This window comes from Ovis aries, chromosome 5 (genome assembly GCF_016772045.2).
Source record: "Ovis aries strain OAR_USU_Benz2616 breed Rambouillet chromosome 5, ARS-UI_Ramb_v3.0, whole genome shotgun sequence".
NCBI classification, from domain to species: domain Eukaryota; kingdom Metazoa; phylum Chordata; class Mammalia; order Artiodactyla; family Bovidae; genus Ovis; species Ovis aries.
Genome location: NC_056058.1, coordinates 38015047 through 38038381, shown reverse-complemented (window position 1 = coordinate 38038381; position 23335 = coordinate 38015047). Strand labels below are relative to the sequence as shown.

Here is a 23335-nt window from a genome sequence, read left to right as displayed (position 1 = left end):
AGTTCCCTACGCCGCGATAACCGGAAAAGAGCTCAGTTGCTTTTAAAACTGTTTTTACTGTCTGATAGCTTCCCTGGTGGCTCAGATGGTAAAGCGTCTGCCTGCAATGTGGGAGACCGGGGTTCGATCCCTGGGTAGGGAAGATCCCCTGGAGAAGGAAATGGCAACCCGCTCTAGTACTCTTGCCTGGAAAATTCCATGGACGGGAAGCCTAGCAGTCCATGGGGTTGCAAAGAGTCAGATATGATTGAGCAACTTCACTTTCACTTTTCCCATTCACTAATGAGTTAAATAGAATTTAACGGAAGGGGATGACAGAGGTTGAGATGGTTGGATGGCATCACTGACTCAATGAAGGTGATTCTGGGTAAACTCTAGGAGTTGGTGATGGACAGGGAGGCCTGACATGCTGCAGTCCATGGGGTCGCAAAGAGTCCGACACGACTAAGCGACTCAACTGAACTGAATTGAAAGTAAAATTTTTTTAAAAAGTCAGTGTGCTACTTTATAATATAAGAGCTGCAGAAAGGGTTTTCAATTTTCTAGAAGAAAAGTAACATGATTGCAAGATGTCTATATTTATTGTTCTGAGAGCTCTCCACCACACTGAAGATGTTTCATCAAGAACAACGGTTTGAATTATACAGTCTTGAAATAAAATACATATACAAAAAAAAAAAAAGAACAACTGTTATCAGAGCTGCTGTAAGACATGCGTCTTACTGCAGATAGTGTCACGGTCAACTCCTCAAACAGGAGACTGAAATGATACTTCTGTTTTAGAAGGTTTTAGTGTAAAGAACTTTTCAATGTGCATAACACAGCCTTGATTCTTGAATTTAAGAAACACCATGAAACTAATCTATCAGTTTTTCTCTGATACTGCCTGCCAGAATGTGCTGCGAAGAATCTTTTTTCCATTCTTACCACTTCTGAGTGAGAGAAGAGGAAAGGGTGGAAAGGGTCCAGTGGACTAATAGGCAATTCAGTTGATGCTCTGTGTTCCACTTCCTTTCTGCTTTCAGTCATAGGCATTTGTCTTGGCAGCTGCAGCAGTTTGATGAGGAAAGGAAGTGGCAGCCCATCAATCACCTCTTCTTGAAGCCATACTTTTTGCATTTAAGGAAGGAATCTGCCTTAGAGCTCCCCAAACTGACAATCTTTGGGCAACCATCTCTATCTTTCTCTTGGGTGATGAACGCCAGTATCAAACTCAAGGCCTCTACCAATCACACAGCATCCCTCGTGAGAGCCACAGCGACACACATTGCATATGCACATCAGGGTGCAGGATGCATAGAGGACTCACAGAGACTCACAGATCGCACGCTTGCCATCGCATTTTCCACACAGTAGTCCAGTGGTTTGAGGTGGGAAGAGTGGTACCTTCAAATCAAGACCCTAAGGAAGTGATGGGAACCCTGAACTCCTCAGGTCTCAATACCATCCCTACCCAGACTGGGGCACAGGAGGCTCTCACTGACACCAGCCTCCTCACAACAAGAGCAAGAATTGTGTTTTTGACTGTACAAAACCCCAAAACTTTGACAAGCTCATCCAGAAAAGGGATGCATGATTCAATCCTTCCCTTAACAGTTTTTTTAAATCATCAAGTTTATCTTTTATATATTTATTTATTATTTATTTTCTCTTGGAAGATAATTGCTTTACAACGTCGTGTTAGTTTTTGCTGTACAACAATGTGAATCAGCTATAGTATACATATATCCTTTTCCTCTTGAAGCTCCCTCCCACCCACGCATCTTACCCCTTTAGGTCATCACAGAGCACCGAGCTGAGTTCCCTGTGCTATACAGCAGCTTCCCACTAGCTAGCTATTTTATACGTGGTAGTATATAGATGTCCACTGGAGAAGGAAATGGCAACCCATTCCAGTGTTCTTGCCTGGAGAATCCCAGGGATGGGGGAGCCTGGTGGGCTGCCATCTATGGGGTCTCACAGAGTCGAACATGACTGAAGCCACTTAGCAGCAGCATGCATATGTCAATGCTACTCTTTCAATTCATCTCACCCTCTCCTTCCCCAACTGTGTCCACAAATCTGTTTGCTATGTCTGTGTCTCTATTCCTGTCCTGCGATAGGGTCATCAGTACTGTTTTTCTAAATTCCGTATATATGCATTAATATACAATATTTGTTTTTCTCTTTCTGACTTATTTCACCCTATATGAGACACTCTACGTTTATCCATCTCCCTACAACTGCCTCAGTTTTACTCCTTTTTCTCGCTAACATTCTATTGTGCGTATGTATCACAACTTCTTTATGCATCCATCTGTTGATGAACATCTAGGTTGCTTCCATGTCCTAGCTATTGTAAATAATGCTGCAGTGAACATTGATGGGGGGTAAATGTGTCTTTTTGAATTATGGTTTTTTCAGGGCATATGCCCAGTAGTGGAATTGCTGGGTTATATGGTAATTTCATTTTTATTTTTTAAGGAACCTCCATACAGTTTTCCATAGTGGTTGTATCAATTTACACTTTACGTAACAGTTTTTAAGATAATGAATAAAGAACATTTTAAAATATCCGATGACAGAGATGGTAAATGAACATATTGAAAAAGGGAGAATGTTTTATAGAAACTTTCTAGTCAATAACACCAAGAAGTACCGGAGGGTCAGGAGGTATTTTTCCAATCTGGAGCCCGGTGTCCTCAGTGAACTGACTCCACAATCCAGGGAGGGCTGCTCTGATCAATCAGTTGGGTTTGCAGGGAAACCAGTATATCTTCATCACCTTGAAGAAAATGGGCCTGAAATGGAGGGAGGGGCCTAGGAAATGTAGAATATAGAAATTTCCAAGAGAAAGAAAGTCTTGCACAGTCAGAATTCCCCTAGAATATCTCCTCTTATCATTTGAAAATAAGAGTTGATGGAGGTGTTTGGGGTGCCCATCCACAGGGTTGTAGAAACATTTTGAAGAAATGTACTAATTGGTTAAAATGGGAAGAAAATAGATCTGAAAAAAGGAACCCAGAAAAACCTGAGAGAGGTTCATCCTAAAACCCTGGCAGAATATTTAGGGGTTAAGAAAAAGCTTTCCAGAAACAAAAATAATAGCACAAGGAGGACTTTCATCCTCATCCATAAGGGGAGCACTGTGGGAGTGGGCTGGACTAGGAGGGGGTGCCCATTACTGGGAGCCAGTGAAGAAGTGGAAGAAATGCCTCACTGGGCCAGGTCCACCTCCGGGCTCAGAGACTTTATTCTCTGCCACTCCTCACTGCCATCCATCATTCTCCCCTCTGATGTGACTAAGGAAAGTTACTTCTGTTTTCACAAATTTCCAGAGACCCCACACATGCTACATCATTCCCCTCAGTTTGCAAATTAAACTCCAATAGAAGGAAGCCTCTTGCAAAGTTCTCTTTTCATCTCAGCTGCTCCAACAAACAAACTCTCCCTGGGTGATGTGGAGAGGAAAACTGGGGCATGAGGGCAAGGGACTTAACTAATCTGAGCTCCAGTTTTCTTGCCTGCAAAAGGTGAATGATGTTCACCATGAAATGTTTATGGTGGCATTAAACTGAGTCATCAAGTCAGCTCTCCCTGGTAGGTTCTAAGAATCATAATTACTATTAGTGTCATTACTCTCCATTCTCTGCAAGCCTGAAAACAGAAAACAGAGCAAATGCCTTCCTGTGGCTTGGTCCAACTTCTAGAACCCAGTTCTATCCTCTCTCTTCTGTCTGGATGCAAACTAAGAGTATTTTTTTCCCCAAGAAAAGATGGTTTTATTGCAAATGTGTACAAGAACTGGTCCAGAGCTTAGCTATTATGAATACAAATAATCCCAATGGTTCAAATAAAAGTGTGTGAAAATAAATTTGAAATAACAGATCAAATTCTCCCATTTATGTTTCAATCTTAATCCCCCAAAGAGAAATAATATAGCTAATTTTCCTATTTTATTGATAGAAACTGAAGTGATAAAATATGGCTGATTCAATGGAAATTTGCTATATGACTCAGGGAACTCAAACTGGGGCTCTAACAACCTAGAGGGGCAGGAAAAGGGGTAGCGGGGTGGGAGGGAGCTTCAAGAGGGAGGGGGCATATATACACCTATGGCTAGTTCATGTTGATGTGTGGCAGAAATCACACCAATATTATAAAGCATTCATCCTTCAATTAAAAACAAATTTAAAAAATATGACTGATTTCATTGGAAGCTTGCATATATATATAACATTTATGCATATTTTTATGTGAATATACCAATAAGCAAGTACTTACTTCTTTCATCATGAATCTAAAAGACTGCATTTTTATTCTTTCAGAAAGTCATTATAATGATTCTAGTACTAGGGTGAAGCATTCACATTCTCTAGAGAATTTTACTACTTTTTTTGTCATCTAGAAGTATTTCACCTAAGACAGTAGTGTGAGGGTATATCTGTGTTAGACATACAAATAAAAGATAAGTGATACCTTTATAAACATATAAGGAACAAAGCATTGTATTTGTCATATAGTAGGCTCTGACTCTGGAGAAGGCAATGGCAACCCACTCCAATACTCTTGCTTTGAAAATCCCATGGATAGAGGAGCCTGGTAGGCTGCAGTCCAGGGGGTCGCGAAGAGTCAGACACGACTGAGTGACTTCACTTTCACTTTTCACTTTCATGCATTGGAGAAGGCAATGGCAACCCACTCCAGTGTTCTTGCCTGGAGAATCCCAGGGATGGGGGAGCCTGGTGGGCTGTCATCTATGGGGTTGCACAGAGTCAGACACCGCTGAAACAACTTAGCAGCAGCAGTAGCAGCAGGCTCTGACTCTATGGCGGAGATTACCAGTGAGGAAGTTAGGGTCAGGGCATTCTCTGATAGTATGAACAATTTCAATTTAAGAGACCAAAATCCCAGTGTCTTATTTCCACACTGCTCTTGAGTTTACAAAATCCTGCATTCCATTTTAAACAAAATGATTAGTCAAAAAACAATGGAAGGGGAAAGGCTTGTTTTTTTTTTCTTTTTTTTCTTTTCCAATCAGAGTCAGATAATAGTTCCTTGGGATTTAAAAAGACCTCTTCAAGGCTTCAGGTTTCATGATTCTCTTATTAATAAAATAACTGAGCCTCACATAGAGTTTATTTATCCAACATCAGAGTGACAATATCTGGCTTGAAGTTCAGGTTTGGTTGCCAATTCTGCAATGGTCCAGCCCTTTCTTCAGGGCTGCCATCACCTCCTGGTTTCTCAAGCTATAAATGAGGGGGTTGAGCATAGGAGTAAGGACTGTGTAGAAGATAGATACTACCTTGTCGTGGCTTGGGGCCTGGTAGCTCCTAGGTCTCAGGTAGATGAACATGGCTGCCCCATTGAAGAGGAATACAGCTGTCAGGTGGGAGGAACATGTGGCCAGAGCCTTTTTACCAGCTTGAGTAGAGTACATGTGGAGCACAGTTTTCAGGATGTGAGTGTAGGAGGCCACGATAATGGAGAAGGGAAGAAACAGCATGATGATGCAGCAAACAAAAGCAAAGTTCTCAAAAATAGATGTGTCTGCACAGGCCAGCTTCATTAAGGATAACATCTCACAAAAGAAGTGGTCCACCTCCCTCAAGCCACAGAAAGGAAATGTCATTACTATCACCATCTGGATCAAACCATCTATTATCCCAAAGGCCCAGGAGCTCCCAACAATCCGGAGACAGACCCTCTGACTCATGAGGATAAGATAGTGAAGTGGATGGCTAATGGCCACATAGCGGTCATAAGCCATAAGTCCCAGCAAGAGCCCTTCAGATCCCACGAGAGAGACAAAAAGACCCATTTGTATGCCACAACCCACAAAGGAGATGGATTTCCTGCCAGACAGGAAGTTGACCGCCATCTTAGGCACATTGGTGCACACCAACATCAGGTCCATGAGGGAGAGCTGACTGAGGAAGAAGTACATGGGTGTATGAAGTCGAGAATCCATGAAGATGAGGCAGATGAGGAGGACATTCCCACAGAGGGCTACTATGAAGACCATCATGACTGCTGAGAAAAGAACAAGGTCAGTGGGACTGTGGGAAAAGATGCCTAAGAGGACAAAGTCATCTGAAGATGATTGATTCAACCATATCTCCATGGCTCAGCTGATGTTCCTGGTCACCTGAGAACATGGACAAAAAATATTGGATTGACTGAAATTTATTTATTGACTTCTATATTCCACATCTTCAGGCAGCTGTTTTGTTTGTAACTCATGAATGTTTAACAACATAAGCTTTGGGATATTGAAGCAGGCAACCCTTCATATCCCCAACACAGCAACAGGAAGCTTTCTAGTTTACAGAATTGGACTGCAGAGCTGTATTGGGATGTATCTGTGCCAATAAGAATGGAAAGAATTATTTTATTCTTCATAAGATCTTTGGTCAATTTCGTTCAACAGAGAAGGTATTGGCTTAACTATATTACACTGAGCCTTTTATCAGAGAGCGTGTTGACTTGGTAAATTATGTCTAACAGGACTTTAATCATTTAATTGTTAAGAGACAATTTATATGTGTTATAAAAAGGAAGGGAATGAAGCATGAGTTAATCTTTAGTCTACATCTTTCTCTTTTTTCTTAGAGTTTTGTTATGATAGCCACTCTGCAGTACTTTAAATATATATAGAAAGGAAGGGCTCTCTAGTGCCCCACATGAGAAGGAAGAATCGCAGTTGGATGCCATCATTGTCAATTATATTGGGAGTGATAGAAAAGCCACAAAGGAGAAGCAGTAACTTGGTCCCCAAATCTCTTAAGAAGAATGAGAGCTTGATTGGCTCCAGGATTGGGGCTTTAGTATAATGGTGCTAAAATCAGGGGCAGGTAATCCTACTTTAGTATAATGGTACTGAAATCAAGGAGAAGGAAATGGCAACCCACTCCAGTGTTCTTTCAGGGAAAATTCCATGGAGAGGAGCCTGGCTGGCTACAGTCCATGGGGTCGCAAAGAGTAGTGACTGAGTGACTAAGTACAGCACAGCACATGTCAACAAAAAGAGATTTTAATAGATATTTTCCTAGGTATTTCCTGGATATTTGGTCCAGATTTTTTTGTCTAAATATCTTATTGTATAAAAGAACAGACATGATCTGGTTTTACATGGACAAAAAAACAAATTGAGAAAAGAAGTAATGCATATTATTAATAAAATGATAAAGCTTCCTTGGTGATATTCATAATATATGAACCCAAGGCAAATAAAAGAATAAATAATTGTAAACAACGGAGTGGGGTGTTCAGGACAAGATGGCAGAGTAGGGAGATCCCTAAGCTCATCTCCCCTCATGACCAACTGAAGAAATAATTTTTAAGAGAGAAACTGTTGATGAGAAAGACCAGAATCTAGCAGGAAAGATACTCTACAAATAAAGATATAAAGAAGGAACCCTAAGGAGACAAGTAGGAGAGGATAACTCATGATATAGTCAAGACCATAACCCCTGGGGTGAATGACCCATAAATTGGAGGATAATTAAAACTGTGAAGACTTTCCTCAAGGAGTAATAGGTTTAAACCCCATATTAGGCTCCTCAGCCTGCAGGTCCTGCCCCAGGAAGGTGAGCCTCCAGAACATTTGGCTTTGAAGGCCGTCATTATTTACTTTCATATGTCACAGAGGATTGTGGGAAATAGAGACTTCACTCTTAAAGGATACACCAGAAATCTCACACACTCTGGGACTCAGGGTAGATGCAGTAATTTGATCAGAATCTGGGTCATATCAACCTGCTGGTGTAGGAGAGTCACTGGAGAGGCAGGAGGCAACTGGATCTCACCTTGGGGACATAAGCACTGGTGGAAGACACTTTTAGGAGGTCATGCTGACTAGTACCATTTTGGAATCCTCCCTCTAGCTTATTAGCATCAGGACCCAGCCCTACTCACAGCCTGTCTACACGAGTGCTAGAACACTGCAGGCCAAACACTTAGCCAGGCAGGGACACAGACCCACCCACCAATTGACAGGCTCCCTTAAGACCTCTTGACTCCATGGCTACCAGGAGACATGGCCATGTCCACCAGGCAGCCCAGCTCATGGCCTTATATATGAGTGTGCTGGCACTAGCCCAGGAACCCCTAGGGTCTTGCAGCCAGAGACTCTGTGACTCAGTTCAGTTCACTAGTGGGCTCGCCTTAACCACATGACCAGTCTCATCCATCAGCAGTTAAGCACCAGACTCAGGACCCTTTGGGTCCCAGTCCCACCCACCAGCAGGCTAACACACCAACTGTGGAAACTTAGAGCTTTGCAGACAGAGAATCTGGGATCAAGATATGGCTACCAAGTGGACAGACACCAGCCTCAGGATCATTGCAATCACACATCTGGCTGTAACCCAGTCCACTCACCAGCTTGCTAACACAGCCCTGGGATCCCCTGGGCCTTGCAGTCAGCTACCCTGGGATCTGGTACCACTTGCCAGAGGATTGGAACACCTGGGCTCTCTAGCCAGAGATCCTCAGACCTGGCTCCACCTACAAGTGAGCCAGTACTGGGCCCAGAATCCCCTGAGCCATAGCCCCACGTACCAGAAGTTTGACACCATCCTCAGGATACTCCTAACCTTGGCAACACTTACAAACAGACCAATGTCAGCTCTGAGATACTTTGGACTTGACAGCCAGCTGCCCTGGTATCTAGCCCAGACACCTGGGTCTGCACCAGTTCTGGGATACTTTAGAACTCACAGCCAGGAAGAAATAGAAAATCCTAACAGACCCATCACAAGCACAGAAATAAAAACTGTAATAAGAAATCTTCCAACAAACAAAAGCCCAGGACCAGATGGCTTCACAGTTGAATTCTACCAAAAATTTAGAGAAGAGCCAACACCTATCCTAATCAAACTCTTCCAGAAAATTGCAGAGAAAGGTAAACTTCCAAATTCATTCTATGAGGCCACCATCACCCTAATACCAAAACCAAAGATGCCACAAAAAAAGAAAGCTACAGGCCAATATCACTGATGAACATAGAGGCAAAAATCCTCAACAAAATTCTAGCAAACAGAATCCAACAACATATTTAAAAGATCATACATCATGACCAAGTGGGCTTTATCCCAGGGATGCAAGGATTCTTCAATATTTGCAAATCAATCAATGTGATACCTCACATTAGCAAATTGAAAGATAAAAACCATATGATTATCTCAATAGATGCAGGGAAAGCCTTTGAGAAAATTCAACATCCATTTATGATAAAAAACCCTCCAGAAAACAGGAATAGAAGGAACATACCTCAACATAATAAAAGCCATATATGATAAACCCACAGCAAACATTATCCTCAGTGGTAAAAAATTTGAAAGCATTTCCCTTAAAGTCAGGAACAAGACAAGGGTGCCTACTTTCACCACTACTGTTCAACATAGTTTTGGAAGTTTTGGCCACAGCAATCAGAGAAGAAAAATAAATAAAAGGAATCCAGATTGGAAAAGAAGTATAACTCTCACTGTTTGCAGATGACATGATCCTCTACATAGAAAACCCTAAAGACACTATCAGAAAATTACTAGAGCTAATCAATGAATATAGTAAAGTTGCAGGATATAAAATTAATACACAGAAATCCCTTGCATTCTTATACATGAACAATGAGAAAACAGAAAGAGAAATTAAGGAAACAATTCCATTCACCAATGCAATGAAAACAATAAAATACTTAGGAATATATCTACCTAAAGAAACAAAACACCTATATATAGAAAACTATAAAACACTGATGAAAGAAATAAAAAATGACACAATTAGATGGAGAAATATACCATGTTCATGGATCAAAAGAATCAATATAGTGAAAATGAGTATACTACCCAAAGCAATCTATATATTCAATGCAATCCCTATCAAGCTACCAATGGTATTCTTCACAGAACTAGAACAAATAATTTCACAATTTGTATGGAAACAAAAAAAAACTCAAAAAATGAAAGCAATATTGAGAAAGAAGAATGGAACTGGAGAAATCAAGCCTGACTTTAGACTGTACTACAAAGCTACAGTCATCAAGACAGTATGATACTGCCACAAAAACAGAAATATAGATCATTGGAACAAAATAGAAAGCCCAGAGATAAATCCACACACTTATGGACACCTTATCTTTGACAAAGGAGGCAAAAATATACAATAGAGAAAAGACAATATCTTAAAAAGTGATGCTGGGAAAACTGGTCAACCATCTGCAAAAGAATGAAACTAGAACACTTTCTAACACCATATACAAAAATAAACTCAAAATGGGTTAAAGATCTAAATGTAAGACCAGAAACTATAAAACTCCTAGAAGAAAACATAGGCAAAACATTCTCTGACATAAATCACAGCAGGATCCTTTATAACCCACCTGCCAGAGTAATGGAAATAGAAGCAAAAATAAACAAATGGGACCTAATTAAACTTAAAAGCTTTTGCATAACGATGGAAACTATAAGCAAGGTGAAAAGACAGTCTTCAGAATGGGAGAAAATAATAGTAAACTAAGCAACTGACAAAGAATTAATCTCAAAAATAAACAAGCAGCTCATGCAGCTCAATACCAGAAAAATAAATGACCCAATCAAAAAATGGGCCAAAGAACTAAACAGACATTTCTCCAAAGAAGACATACAGGTGGCTAACAAACACATTAAAAGATGCTCAACGTCATTCTTTATCAGAGAAATGTAAATCAAAACCACAATGAGGTACTATATCACGCTGGTCAGAATGGCAGCTATCAAAAAGTCTACAAACAGTAAATGCTGGAGAAGGTGCAGAGAAAAGGGAACCCTCTTATACTGTTGGTAGGAATACAAACTAGTACAGCTACTGTGGAGAGATTCCTTAAAAACTGGAAATAGAACTGCCATATAACACAGCAATCCCATTGCTGGGCATACACACTGAGGAAACCAGAAATGAAAGAAATACATGTACCCCAATGTTCATCACACTACTGTTTACAATAGCTAAGACATGGAAGCAGCCTAGATGTCCATCAGCAGATAAATGGATGAGAAAGCTGTGGTACATATACACAATGGATTATTATTCAGCTATTAAAAAGAATGCATTTGAATCAGTTCTAATGTGGTGGATGAAACTGGAGCCTATTATACAGAGTGAAGTAAGTCAGAAAGAAAAACACCAATACAGTATATTAATGCACATATATAGAATTTGGAAATATGGTAATGAAGACCCTATATGCAAGACAACAAAAGAGACACAGATATGAAGAACAAACTTTTGGACTCTATGGGAGAAGGCGAGGGTAGGATGATTTGTGAGAATAGCATTGAACCATGTATATCACCATATGTGAAATAGATCACCAGTCCAAGTTTGATGCATGAAACAGGGCATTCAAAGCCAGTGCACTGGGACAACCCTGAGGGATGGGATGGGGAAGGAGGTGGGAGGGGGGTTCAGGATGGGGGACTCATGTACACCCATGGCTGATTCATGTTAATGTATGGCAAAAACCACTACAATATTGTAAAGTAATTAACATCCAATTAAAATAAATAAATTAATTAAAAATTATAATAACTAATCATAAACACAGAAAGAAAAAAAAGAACCCACAGCCAACCATGTCAGAAACTGACCCTACACCAAAACAAGCCAACATTAAATCCAGGATCCCTGCCCCACAACCACCTCAGAATCTAGTTCTCCCACAAATGAGCCAGTACTAACCCCAGAAGAAGAGAAAAAAGTGTAGAGGACATATTTGAAGATATAATAGCTGAAAACTTCCCTAATCTTAGAAAGGAAACAGACATCCAAGTCCAGCAAGCACAAAGGATCCCTAATACAATCAATCCAAAGAGGACCACTCCATGACACATTGTAATTAAAATGGCAAAAATTAAGGATAAAGAGAGAATATTAAAAGCAGCAAGGAAAAAGCAACATGTTACATATAAAGGAACTCCCATTAGGCTATCTGCTGACTTTCAGCAGAAACTTTACAGGCCAGAAGGGAGCAACATGCTATATTTAAAGTGGTGAAAGGTTAAAGCCTTCACCAAGAATACACTACTTGGACAGGCTCTCATTCAGATTTTATGAATATATCAAAAGTATTACAGATAAATGAAAGGTAAAAGCCCCTGTTGCAGCCTGATGGAGCAGAGACCAGAACCTACCCCATGACTCAAGGGTGCAGCAAACTGCACCCTCCTGACTGTCCTAGTAAGCATAAAAGGACATACTTGGGTTAGGACGTGCTCTCTCCACTTCACTGCCTGCCCCTACGTCTGTTCCCATAGAAACAAAGCAAGATTTTTCTGATTAACAGCAGAGCCTTAACTTTACTCCCACTTTATGGTGTGCTGATCAAACTCCCCAGTATAGCTATTTCCTAATGATTTCACGTGATTTCTATCAATAAAAGTGTGAGGTGAAAGGAGCCGTCTGGTCTTCCTGCCATGGAGAGCAGGAGGGCCCTCTGACTCCCTCTTGCCAAATTATATGTCTCTGTCTTTTCATTATGTGCTCACCTGGGTTTCAGGTCTTTCTCACCTGCTGTGCTGGACGCTGCAAGCCCCTTCATAGATCACAGCCTAGTCATCACAAATGGGCTTGCATAACTCAGTGAAGTTATGAGCCATGCCATGCAGGGCCACCCAAGACAGATGGGTCATAGTGAAGAGTTCTGACAAAACATGGTCCACTGCAGAAGGAAATGGCAACTGAGTCCAGTATTTGTGTCTGGAGAACCCCATGGACAGTATGAAAAGGCAAAAATATACGACATCAGAAGATAAGCTCCCCAGGTCAGAAAGTGTCCAGTATGCTACTAGGGAAGAACTGAGGGCAGTTACTAATAAGGTCCAGAAAGAATGAAGTGGCTAGGCTAAAGTGGGAGTGATATTCAGCTGTGGCTGTGTATGGTGGTAAAAGTAAAGCCTGATTCTATAAAGAACAATATTGCATAGGAATCTGGAATATTAGGTCCATGAATTAAGGTAAATTGACAGTGGTCAAGCAGGCGATGGCAAGAGTGACATTGACATCATAGGAATCAGTGAACTAAAATGTACAAGCATGGGTGGATTTAATTCAGATAACTGTTGCATCAACTACTGTGGGCAAAAATCCCTTAGAAGAAATGCAGTAGCTCTCATATTCAACAAGAGTCCAAAATGCAGTACTTAGGTGCAGTCTCAAAAGTGACAGAATAACCTCAGTTCATTTCCAAGGCAAACCATTCAACATTACAGTAATCCAAGTCTATGCATCAACCACTAATGCCAAAGAAGCTGAAGTTGACCAATTCTATGAAGATTGACAACACCTAGAACTAAAACACACAAAAAGGTGTCCTTTTCATCATAGGGATGCAAAGTAGGAAGTTAAAAGGTACCCTGAATAACAGGTAAGTTTGGCCTTGGAGCACAAAATGAAGCAGGACAAAGGCTATCAAAGGTTTTCCAAGAGAACCCACTGGTCATAGCAAACACCCATTTCAAACAACCCAAGAGATGACTCTACACATGGACATCACCAGATGGTCAATACTGAAATCAGATTGATTATATTCTTTGCAGCTGAAGATTGAGAATCTCTATACAGTCAACAAAAATAAGACTTGCAGCTGACTGTAGCTCAGATCATGAGAACCTTATTACCAAATTCAGGTTTAAATTAAAGAAAGTAGAGAAAACCACTAGGCCATTCAGGTATGACCTAAATCAATCCCCGTATGATTATACAGTGGAGGTAATGAATAGATTCAAGGGATTAGATCTGGTAGAGAGAGTGCCAGAAGAACTATGGATGGAAGTATGTAACATTGTACAGGAGACAGTGACCAAAACCATGCCCAAGTAAAAACAAATGCAAGAAGGCAAAGTGGTTGTCTGAGGAAGCTTTACAAATAACTAAGGAAAGAAGAGAAGCAAAAAGCAAGGGAGAAAGGGAAAGATATATTCAACTGAATGTAGAGTTCCAGAGAACAGCAAGGAGAGATAAGGCCTTCTTAAATAAACAATGCAAAGAAACAGAGGAAAGTAATAAAATGGGAAAGACTAGAGATCTCTTCAAGAAAATTGGAGCTATCAAGGGAATATTTCATGCAAGGATGGGCATAATAAAGTACAGAAATGGTAAGGGCCTAACAGAAGCAGAAGAAACTAAGAAGAGGTGGCAAGAATACACAGAACTATACAAAAAAGGTCTTAATGACCCAGATAGCCATAATGGTGTGGTCATTCACCTAGAATCAGACACCCTGGCATGTGAAGTCAAGTGGGCCTTAGGAAGCATTACTATGAACAAAGCTAGAGGAGATGATGAAATTCCAGCTGATAAAATCCTAAAAGATGCTGCTGCTAAAGTGCTGCACTCAGTGCCAGAAAATATGGAAAACTCAGCAGTGACCACAGTATTGGAAGAGGTCAGTTTTCATTCCAGTCCCAAAGAAGGGCAATGTCAAAGAATGTTCAAACCAATGTGCAATTGTACTCATTTCACGTGCTAGCAAGGTTATGCTCAAAATCCTTCAAGCTATGCTGCAGTGCTATGTGAACTGAGAAATTTCAGATGTACAAGCTGGGTTTAGAAAAGGCAGAGGAACCAGAGGTCAAAGTGCCAAAATTCATTGAATCATGGAGAAAGCAAGGAAGTTCTTGAAAAACATCTACTTCTGCTTCACTGACTACACTAACACCTTTGATGGTGTGGATCGCAACAAACTGTGGAAAATTCTTAAAGAGGTGGGAATACCAGACCATCTTAACCTGTCTCCTGAGAGACCTATATGTGGGTTAAGAAGCAACAGTTAGAACCACACATGGAACAACTTACTGGCTCAAAATTGGGAGAGAAGTATGACAAGTCTCTATATTGTCACTATATTATTTAAATTATATGCAGAATACATCATGTGGAATGTCAGACTAGATGCATCACAGCTGGAATCAGGATTGCCAGGAGAAATAGCAACAACCTCATATATGCAGATGATACAACTCTAATGGTAGAAACTGAAGAGGAACTAAAGAGTTTCTTGAGGGTGAAAGAGGAGAGTGAAAAAGCTAGCTTGAAGCTCAACATTCAAAAAATTAAGATCGTGGCATCTGGTTCCATCACTTCATGGCAAATAGAAAGGGAAAAAGTGAAAACAGTGACAGATTTTATTTTCTTTGGCCCCCAAATCACTGCAGATGGTGACTGCAGCCATGAAATTAAAAGACACTTGCTCCTTGCAAGGAAAACTATGACAAACCTTTTTTGTTGTTGTTCAGTCGCTCAGCCATATCTGACTCTTTGTTACCCCATGGACTGCAGCACGCCAAGCTTCCCTGTTCTTCACCGTCTCCTGGAGTTTGCTCAAACTCTTGTCCATTGAGTCAATGATACCATCAAACCATCTCATCCTCTGACGTCCCCTTCTCCTCCTGCCTTCGGTCTTTCCCATCATCAGGGTCTTTTCCAAAGAGTCAGCTCTTCACTTGAGGTGGCCAAAGTATTGGAACTTCAGCTTCAGCATCAGTCCTTCCAGTGAATATTCAGGATTAATTTCCTTTAGGATTGACTGGTTGGATATCCTTGCAGTCCAAGGGACTCTCAAGAGTCTTCTCCAGCATGACAATTCAAAAGCATCACTTCTTCAGTGTTCTGACTTCTTCATGATCCAACTCACCTCCATACATGACTACCAGACAAATCATAGCTTTAACTATGCAGACATTTGTCAGCGAAGTGATGTGTCTGCTTTTTATTACACTGTCTAAGTTTGAATTGTGATGCTGGAGAAGACTCTTGAGAGTCCTTTGGACAGCAAAGAGATGAAACTAGTCAAACCTAAAGGAAAACAGTTCCAAATATTCACTGGAAGGACTGAAGCTGAAGCTCCAATACTTTGGCCATCTGTTGCAAAGTGCTGAATCATTGGAAAAGACCCTGATGCTGAGTAGGATTGAAGGCAAAAGGAGAAGGGGATGATAGAGGATGAGAGGATTAGATGGCATCACTGACTCAATGGACACAAATCTGAGCAAACTCCAGGAGATCATGGAGGACAGGGAAGCCTGGCATGCTGCAGTCATAGAGAGTCACAAAGAGTCAGACATGACTTAGCGAGTGAACAATAATAGCAACAAGAGTTGTCTTGAGGTGGGTCCACTCCAAGATTCCCCATGTAACTGTGTGAAGTCTTGCTGTCTCTTTACAGGGCTACTTCACAAAGTGACAGTTGGTTTCTTCCAGGGCGAGTGGTGCAAGAGAGTAACTACAAGCACCCTGCTACTGCTACTGCTGCTGCTAATTCGCTTCAGTCGTGCCCAACTCTGTGCAACCCCATAGGCGGCAGCCCACCAGGCCCTGCCATCCCTGGGATTCTCCAGGAAAGAACACTGGAGTGGGTTGCCATTTCCTTCTCCAATGCATGAAAGTGAAGAGTGAAAGTGAAGTCACTTAGTCGTGTCTGAATTTTTGTGACCCCATGGACTGCAGCCTACCAAGCTCCTCTGTCCATGGGATTTTCCAGGCAAGAGTACTGGAGTGGGGTAGAATATAACCTAATATTAGAAGTGACATTCCAAGAGCACTGCTGAATTCTATTCATTATAGGTGAATCACTAAATCTAGCTCCAAGTTACTGGGAGAGCAATACACAAGACATGAATATTATGAATCAAGGACCAATGAGACCATTTTAGAGGCTATGTACCTTAGCCTTTCACAGTCCATCTCAAATCTTGGCCACTGATATAAATAATTTAGACTCATTAATTTTAACAAATGATCTCTTCTTTAAGAAGAATGGTGGTTTGCAACTTTTCTAGAAAATAAAGAATCAAAGACGTTGAGTTTGTCCATCTATCTCTCACCTGCTAAGAAGAAAAAGGCTCTCTGTCTGGTTCTAGTGCCAGGCTATTCACAACAGTAAAAATAAATTAATCTGTTGCATCCCACAGCACTCATATTCATTTTTCATTTGCCCTCATAGTGATCCTGCAATGAAGGTACAGTGATTTTATTAAAATAGACCCTCTTTTACAGTTGAGAAAATTGAGGAATTGGCTGGATTGCCCAAGTTTGCATGGCTAGTAAATGCAAAACCAAACATGAGATGGAAAGTTCTGGAAAATTTAAATCATATCATGCTGTTTTTGAGCAAAAATGTCTTCACAAGGAGAAGCTGTCTAATCTTGGAAAAATTATTATTTAGGAGCTTCTATTTTCATCTTTCTCTTATTCTTTGTTTACCCAGCATCCTTCAGATCCATAATACGGTCTCTAAGGAAAGGAGATCCTTTTGCTCAAGAGCAGTATTTGTTTCCTGTCAGATGTAGTTCGCATCACAGATGAATGCATGATCACTCATGGTTATTAAATTCCCATATTGTGAGTTGGTTAGTATAAACAGAATTCCCCCAACCTAAGTGAAATTACACTTACATTTTTGACCTTGTGAAACTTGGGGAAACACACTGGGGTGATGATCAGAAGGGTGAGGTGGAAGAGTCAAGAATCCATCTGCCTGCCTGTCTCTCCAACGGACACCAAAATTTCTACTGAATCCCCAACCCTCATCCCCATTCCCAACCCTAGATTTCCAGTTCCCTGCAGAATGTATACAATTCCTGATACTCAAACAATAAACAACCCAACAGTAACTCCCATCTGCATAGCCTAAAAAAGTAATATCTCCTTCTCTTATCTTATTTCTTTAAAATAATACCACTGTCCCAATTATTGAAGCTCAAAATGATCCATGTTGGATGCCCCATGCACCCTAATCTAATCCCTTTCCTGTTTCTGTCAATGTGCCCTTCATGGAGACTCTTGCTTTTTACATCCCTGGCCTCTGCTTTCATCCCTTACATTTCCACTGTCTTCTGAGTATCACAGTTTTTCCAGCATTCATACAATATCTCCAACCTGAGTGCCTTTTTGTCACCACAAGCAGCAGGCAATTCACAATGTACCTCTCTGTGATCACTTCACTCCTCAAGACTGTGAGCAGAGATCCCCTTCTATCCCATTGAAGACCTATGTGGTTTGCTTTCCCTTTCCAGCTTTTTGTGCTAAACCACCTCTTGAGCCTTACACTCCACCTGAACTTACACCTGCAGCTTGCCTAACACTACTTTTCTTTGCCCCCTTTCATTTTACACATGCTGTTCCATTCATCTGTCATATCTTCCTTCAAATTCTTCCTCTGAAAAAACGTTGTTTTTCAGGGTTCAGCTCAGATTTGCTTCTGCTATGAAGATGCCCTGATGGCCCTCATACACCAGGTGACCCCTTCCTCTGTGGCCTCCCACATCACATTCATTGACCCAAGAATGCACTCCTTAGGTTGCATAAGGTGTCTTTGTTTCTCCACTCAACAGTCAGAGGGTTAAACCATCACCTGAGACTTAAGCCACTCAAGATGATGTCACTCTTGTGCTTATGATATGCCAATGGCTTGGCTGTGCTACATTTTATTCATATGGATTTGTTTGTTTACCTCTTCTCCAACTAAAACCTATGTTCTTTATGCCACTTTTTCCAATGGGGTGATCTCTGATTTCTAGCATAGTGACTGGTATATATTATGTTCTCAGTAAGTACTGCTGAATAATTAATTATAATATGCAGATCCCTCAAGAAACTAGTGTAGCATCTCTCATGCTTATCTTTTTCTGCTCTTTAACTTCATTCTTTTCTCTCTGTGTTAAATTTCTTTAAAATAGAAAAATCTTTTCCCTGGGATTTTAGTTACTGTCTTTACTTTTCTTCCTAGGAATGACACTGTAAAGCAGAAATCTTGTGTCTGTGATATTCTTTCAGGGATGGGTTGACTCTATGTCTCATACCAGTCCTACTCTTCAGCCTCTTCCTCCACTCATCTTTTGTCTTCCTGCTTTAGACCACTCTTCCACTTAGGAACCCTTTGCTGAGCACCCCAATCCAGACAGAAAGAGGAAATTAAAAAAAAAACAACACAATGAGAAACAAGGAAACAAAAAGAGAAGATCAAAGAAAGAAAACTAGAAAAAAAGGATGAGGAAAGACATACTATTACATAGTGAATGCCTGCTGCTGCTGCTGCTGCTGCTGCTGCTGCTGCTGCTGCTAAGTCGCTTCAGTCGTGTCCGACTCTGTGTGACCCCATAGACGGCAGCCCAACAGGATCCCCCATCCCTGGGATTCTCCAGGCAACACTGGAGGGGGTTGCCATTTCCTTCTCCAATGCTTGAAATTGAAAAGTGAAAGTGAAGTCGCTCAGTCGTGTCCGACTCTTTGCGACCCCATGGACTGTAGCCTACCAGGCTCCTCCATCCATGGGATTTTCCAGGCAAGAGTACTGGAGTGGGGTGCCATCGCCTTCTCTGAGTGAATGCCTACCCTCCTTTAAAAAGTAAAAAAGTCACCTCTGCTTGAGGAAATAAGAAGATGAAGAAATTCTGATAAGAAAGTAAAAATGGGGCAAAAAAGGTAGCAATCACAACAGAAACTGCAAGAAAGAAAGGGGTGGGTGACAGGAGAAAGACCCTCACTAACCTTCAAGTGGATTCCCTGGAAGAAAAAGTATTCAGCAGGTCCCATGTGGAGATTTCAGCATCAAATTCATTTTCTTGTCCTCCTCTTGTATGTTTGCAGTTATGAAGTCAGAGAGGACAGGGAGGAGCCCCCAAGTTCTGACCTCCTTCCTCAGCCTCCACCAACCTCTTGGCCAGGCTGTGAGTGTCCTTGTCACCCTCAGGCTCCAAGCAACTTTGTAGCTTAGACAGTGAGGCTCAGACAGACAACATCTCTGCTCACCAAAAAGGAAAGGGAAAAACGGACTTAGTTGAGGAGACGGTGGTGGGCAGATGGAAACAGAGTCAGGATCTGTGCATCTGAGCTCACCCTCTGATGTCTGTCCACCTGCCATAGGTTGCCTCCCAGGCTGCGTTGCAGAACTGTCTCCCACTGCCCATGAGGTACTTAACACAGAACCTGAGTGAGGAAGTTAAAAACTGTCCACTCCCAGGAGAGCCCTCAAACTCCAACCCAAGAATAGGAGCTCCCAAGCTTGCAATTAAAGAAACTCAAACAGGGAGCTTGGGGACAGGACCAGAAGAAGGGGAAGTGGGACAGTGTGAGGAACCTTGATCATGAGAGGGGCACAGGCACAGGAATGAGGGGCAAATTCCTTGGTGTTCTACTCCCACCACAAACATATATCAGTGGTTACTCAGTGACCTCCAGGGTCCACATGGAATCTCTACCTGTGACTGTCTCCCTGCCATCCACACTTGTTCTTTACCTGTCCCATAAAATCAGCCCACACTGACTGAGGGCCATTGATATGCAATAGCTTGGTGAGCTGTGCTTGAATCAAAAGTGAAGACTTAACACAGTCCTGGCCCTTAAGTTTCATAACCAAGTGAGAAGGAAAGAAGAGTGCCTACCTTTACTAGAGTCAGATGATAGTGCGGAAGCTGGGTGTCTTCCCATCCTCTGTCAGATATTTCTGTGAATTTACTGCCCTTCCCAGTTTTCTGTGATCTAATTATCATTCTGTCATCCCAGTATAATCATGGACAGCACTTCCTTTCTCTCTCAGGGGTGTCCCAGGTTGGATGATAATTTAAATAGTCACTTTGATTTTAGCTTTATATCCCACTGAAGTAGATGAATTTTCAAAATGACCAGTTCATTGGGAATCAAATGACCAGGCCATTAATTTCTGTCTTTCTTTTAACTCTTTGGTATATGACTGTTTTTTAGTCTTTCATTTTATTTTTAAAATTAATTTTTATTGGAGTATAGTTGTTTTACAATGTTGTGTCAGTTTCTTCTGTACAGTAAAGTGATCAGCTGTATGTATACACACACTTCTTCTTTTGCTTCTCTGGTGGCTCAGCTGGTAAAGAATCTCCCTGCAATGTGGGAGACCTGGGTTTGATCCCTGGGTTGGGTAGATGCCCTGGAGAAGAGAGAGGCTACCCATTCCAGTATTCTGGCCTGAAGAATTCCATGGACTATTCAGTCCGTGGGGTTGCAAAGAGTCAGACATGACTGAGCGACTTTCACTTTCACTCATTTAGGCTACCATAGAGCATTGAGTAGAGTTCCTTGTGATATACAGTAGGTTGTCACTAGTTATCTATTTTATACATTGGAGAAGGAAATGGCAACCTACCCCAGTGTTCTTGTCTGGAGAATCCCAGGGACGGTGGAGCCTGGTGGGCTGCATAGTCCAGTCTATGGGGTCGCATAGAGTTGGACACAACTAAGCTACGTAGTAGTATGTATATGTCAATCCCAATCTTTTAAATTATACCATCACCCCTTTTCCCTATTTGTATCTGTACATTTGTTCTCTATGTCTGTCTCTATTTCTGCTTTGCAAATAAGTTCATCTGTATCATTTTAGTGGGTTCCACATATAAGTGATATTATACAAAAGTTGTTTTCATCTTTCTGACTTACTTCACTGTGTATGACAGACTCTAGGTCCATCCACATCTCTGCAAATGGCACAATTTTGTTCATTTTTGTGGCTGAGTAATATTCGATTTGGGGCTTCCTTGGTAGCTCAGTGGTAAAGAATCGGCCACCAATGCAAAAGACAAGGGTTTGATCCCTGGATCAAGAAGATCTGCTGGAGAAGGAAATGGCAACTCACCCCAATATTCTTGCCTGGAAAATACCATAAACAGAAGAATCTGGTCACATGGCTACAGTTCATGGGGTCACAAAAGAGTTGAACATGACTCAGTTACTAATTAACAAACAGCAAAACAAAGATTCCATTTTATATATGTACCACATCTTATTTATCCATTCCTCTGTTGATGGCCAACACCGAAATCAGATTGATTATATTCTATGCAGCCAAAGATGGAGAAGCTCTATACAGTCAACAAAAACAAGACTGGGAGCTGACTGTGGCTCAGATCATGAACTCCTTATTACCAAATTCAGACTTAAATTGAAGAAAGTAGGGAAAACCACTAGACCATTCAGGTATGACCTAAATCAAATCCCTTATGATTATACAGTGGAAGTGAGAAATTGATTTAAGGGCCTAGATCTGATAGACAGAGTGCCTGATGAACTATGGAATGAGGTTCATGACATTGCACAGGAGACAGGGATCAAGACCATCCCCATGGAAAAGAAATGCAAAAAAGCAAAATGGCTGTCTGGGGAGGCCTTACAAATAGCTGTGAAAAGAAGAGAGGCTAAAAGCAAAGGAGAAAAGGAAAGATGTAAGCTTCTGAATGCAGAGTTCCAAAGAATAGCAAGAAGAGACAAGAAAGCCTTCTTCAGCCATCAATGCAAAGAAATAGAGGAAAAGAATAGAATGGGAAAGACTAGAGATCTCTTCAAGAAAATTAGAGATACCAAGGGAGCATTTCATGCAAAGATGGGCTCGATAAAGGACAGAAATGGTATGGACCTCACAGAAGCAAAAGATATTAAGAAGAGGTGGCAAGAGTACACAGAAGAACTGTACAAAAAAGATCTTTGCGACCCAGATAATCATGATGGTGTGATCACTAATCTAGAGCCAGACATCTTGGAAAGTGAAGTCAAGTGGGCCTTAGAAAGCATCACTACAAACAAAGCTAGTGGAGGTGATGGAATTCCAGTTGAGCTGTTTCAAATCCTGAAAGATGATGCTGTGAAAGTGCTGCACTCAATATGCCAGCAAATTTGGAAAACTCAGCAGTGGCCACAGGACTGGAAAATGTCAGTTTTCATTCCAATCCCAAAGAAAGGCAATGCCAAAGAATGCTCAAACTACCACACAATTGCACTCATCTCACATGCTAGTAAAGTAATGCTCAAAATTCTCCAAGCCAGGCTTCAGCAATACGTGAACCGTGAACTTCCTGATGTTCAAGCTGGTTTAGAAAAGGCAGAGGAACCAGAGATCAAATTGCCAACATCCACTGGATCATGGAAAAAGCAAGAGAGTTCCAGAAAAACATCTATTTCTGCTTTATTGACTATGCCAAAGCCTCTGACTGTGTGGATCACAATGAACTGTGGAAAATTCTGAAAGAGATGGGAATACCAGACCATCTGACCTGCCTCTTAAGAAATCTGTATGCAGGTCAGGGAGCAACAGTTAGAACTGGACATGGAACAACAGACTGGTTCCAAATAGGAAAAGGAGTGTATCAAGGCTGTATATTGTCACCATGCTTATTTAACTTCTATGCAGAGCACATCATGAGAAACGCTGGACTGGAAGAAACACAAGCTGGAATCAAGACTGCCGGGAGAAATATCGATGACATCATCCTTATGGCAGAAAGTGAAGAGGAGCTAAAAAGCCTCTTGATGAAAGTGAAAGAGGAGAGTGAAAAAGTTGGCTTAAAGCTCAACATTC

The 23335-nt window shown here is 41.3% G+C and overlaps 1 protein-coding gene across 1 annotated transcript; it reads right to left on the bottom strand.

The window, feature by feature from the left end:
* Window positions 1–5158: 5158 nt before the first annotated feature.
* LOC101111964 (olfactory receptor 2V2-like) lies at window positions 5159–6106 on the bottom strand. Its single transcript, XM_004009410.2, has one exon. It carries the CDS (start codon window positions 6104–6106, stop codon window positions 5159–5161), a length of 948 nt encoding a protein of 315 aa, XP_004009459.2.
* Window positions 6107–23335: the final 17229 nt, after the last annotated feature.

Excerpts from the sequence above, each read along its gene's own strand:
- LOC101111964 (XM_004009410.2), bottom strand. The coding sequence starts at position 6,106 with ATGGAGATATGGTTGAATCAATCATCTTCAGATGACTTTGTCCTCTTA.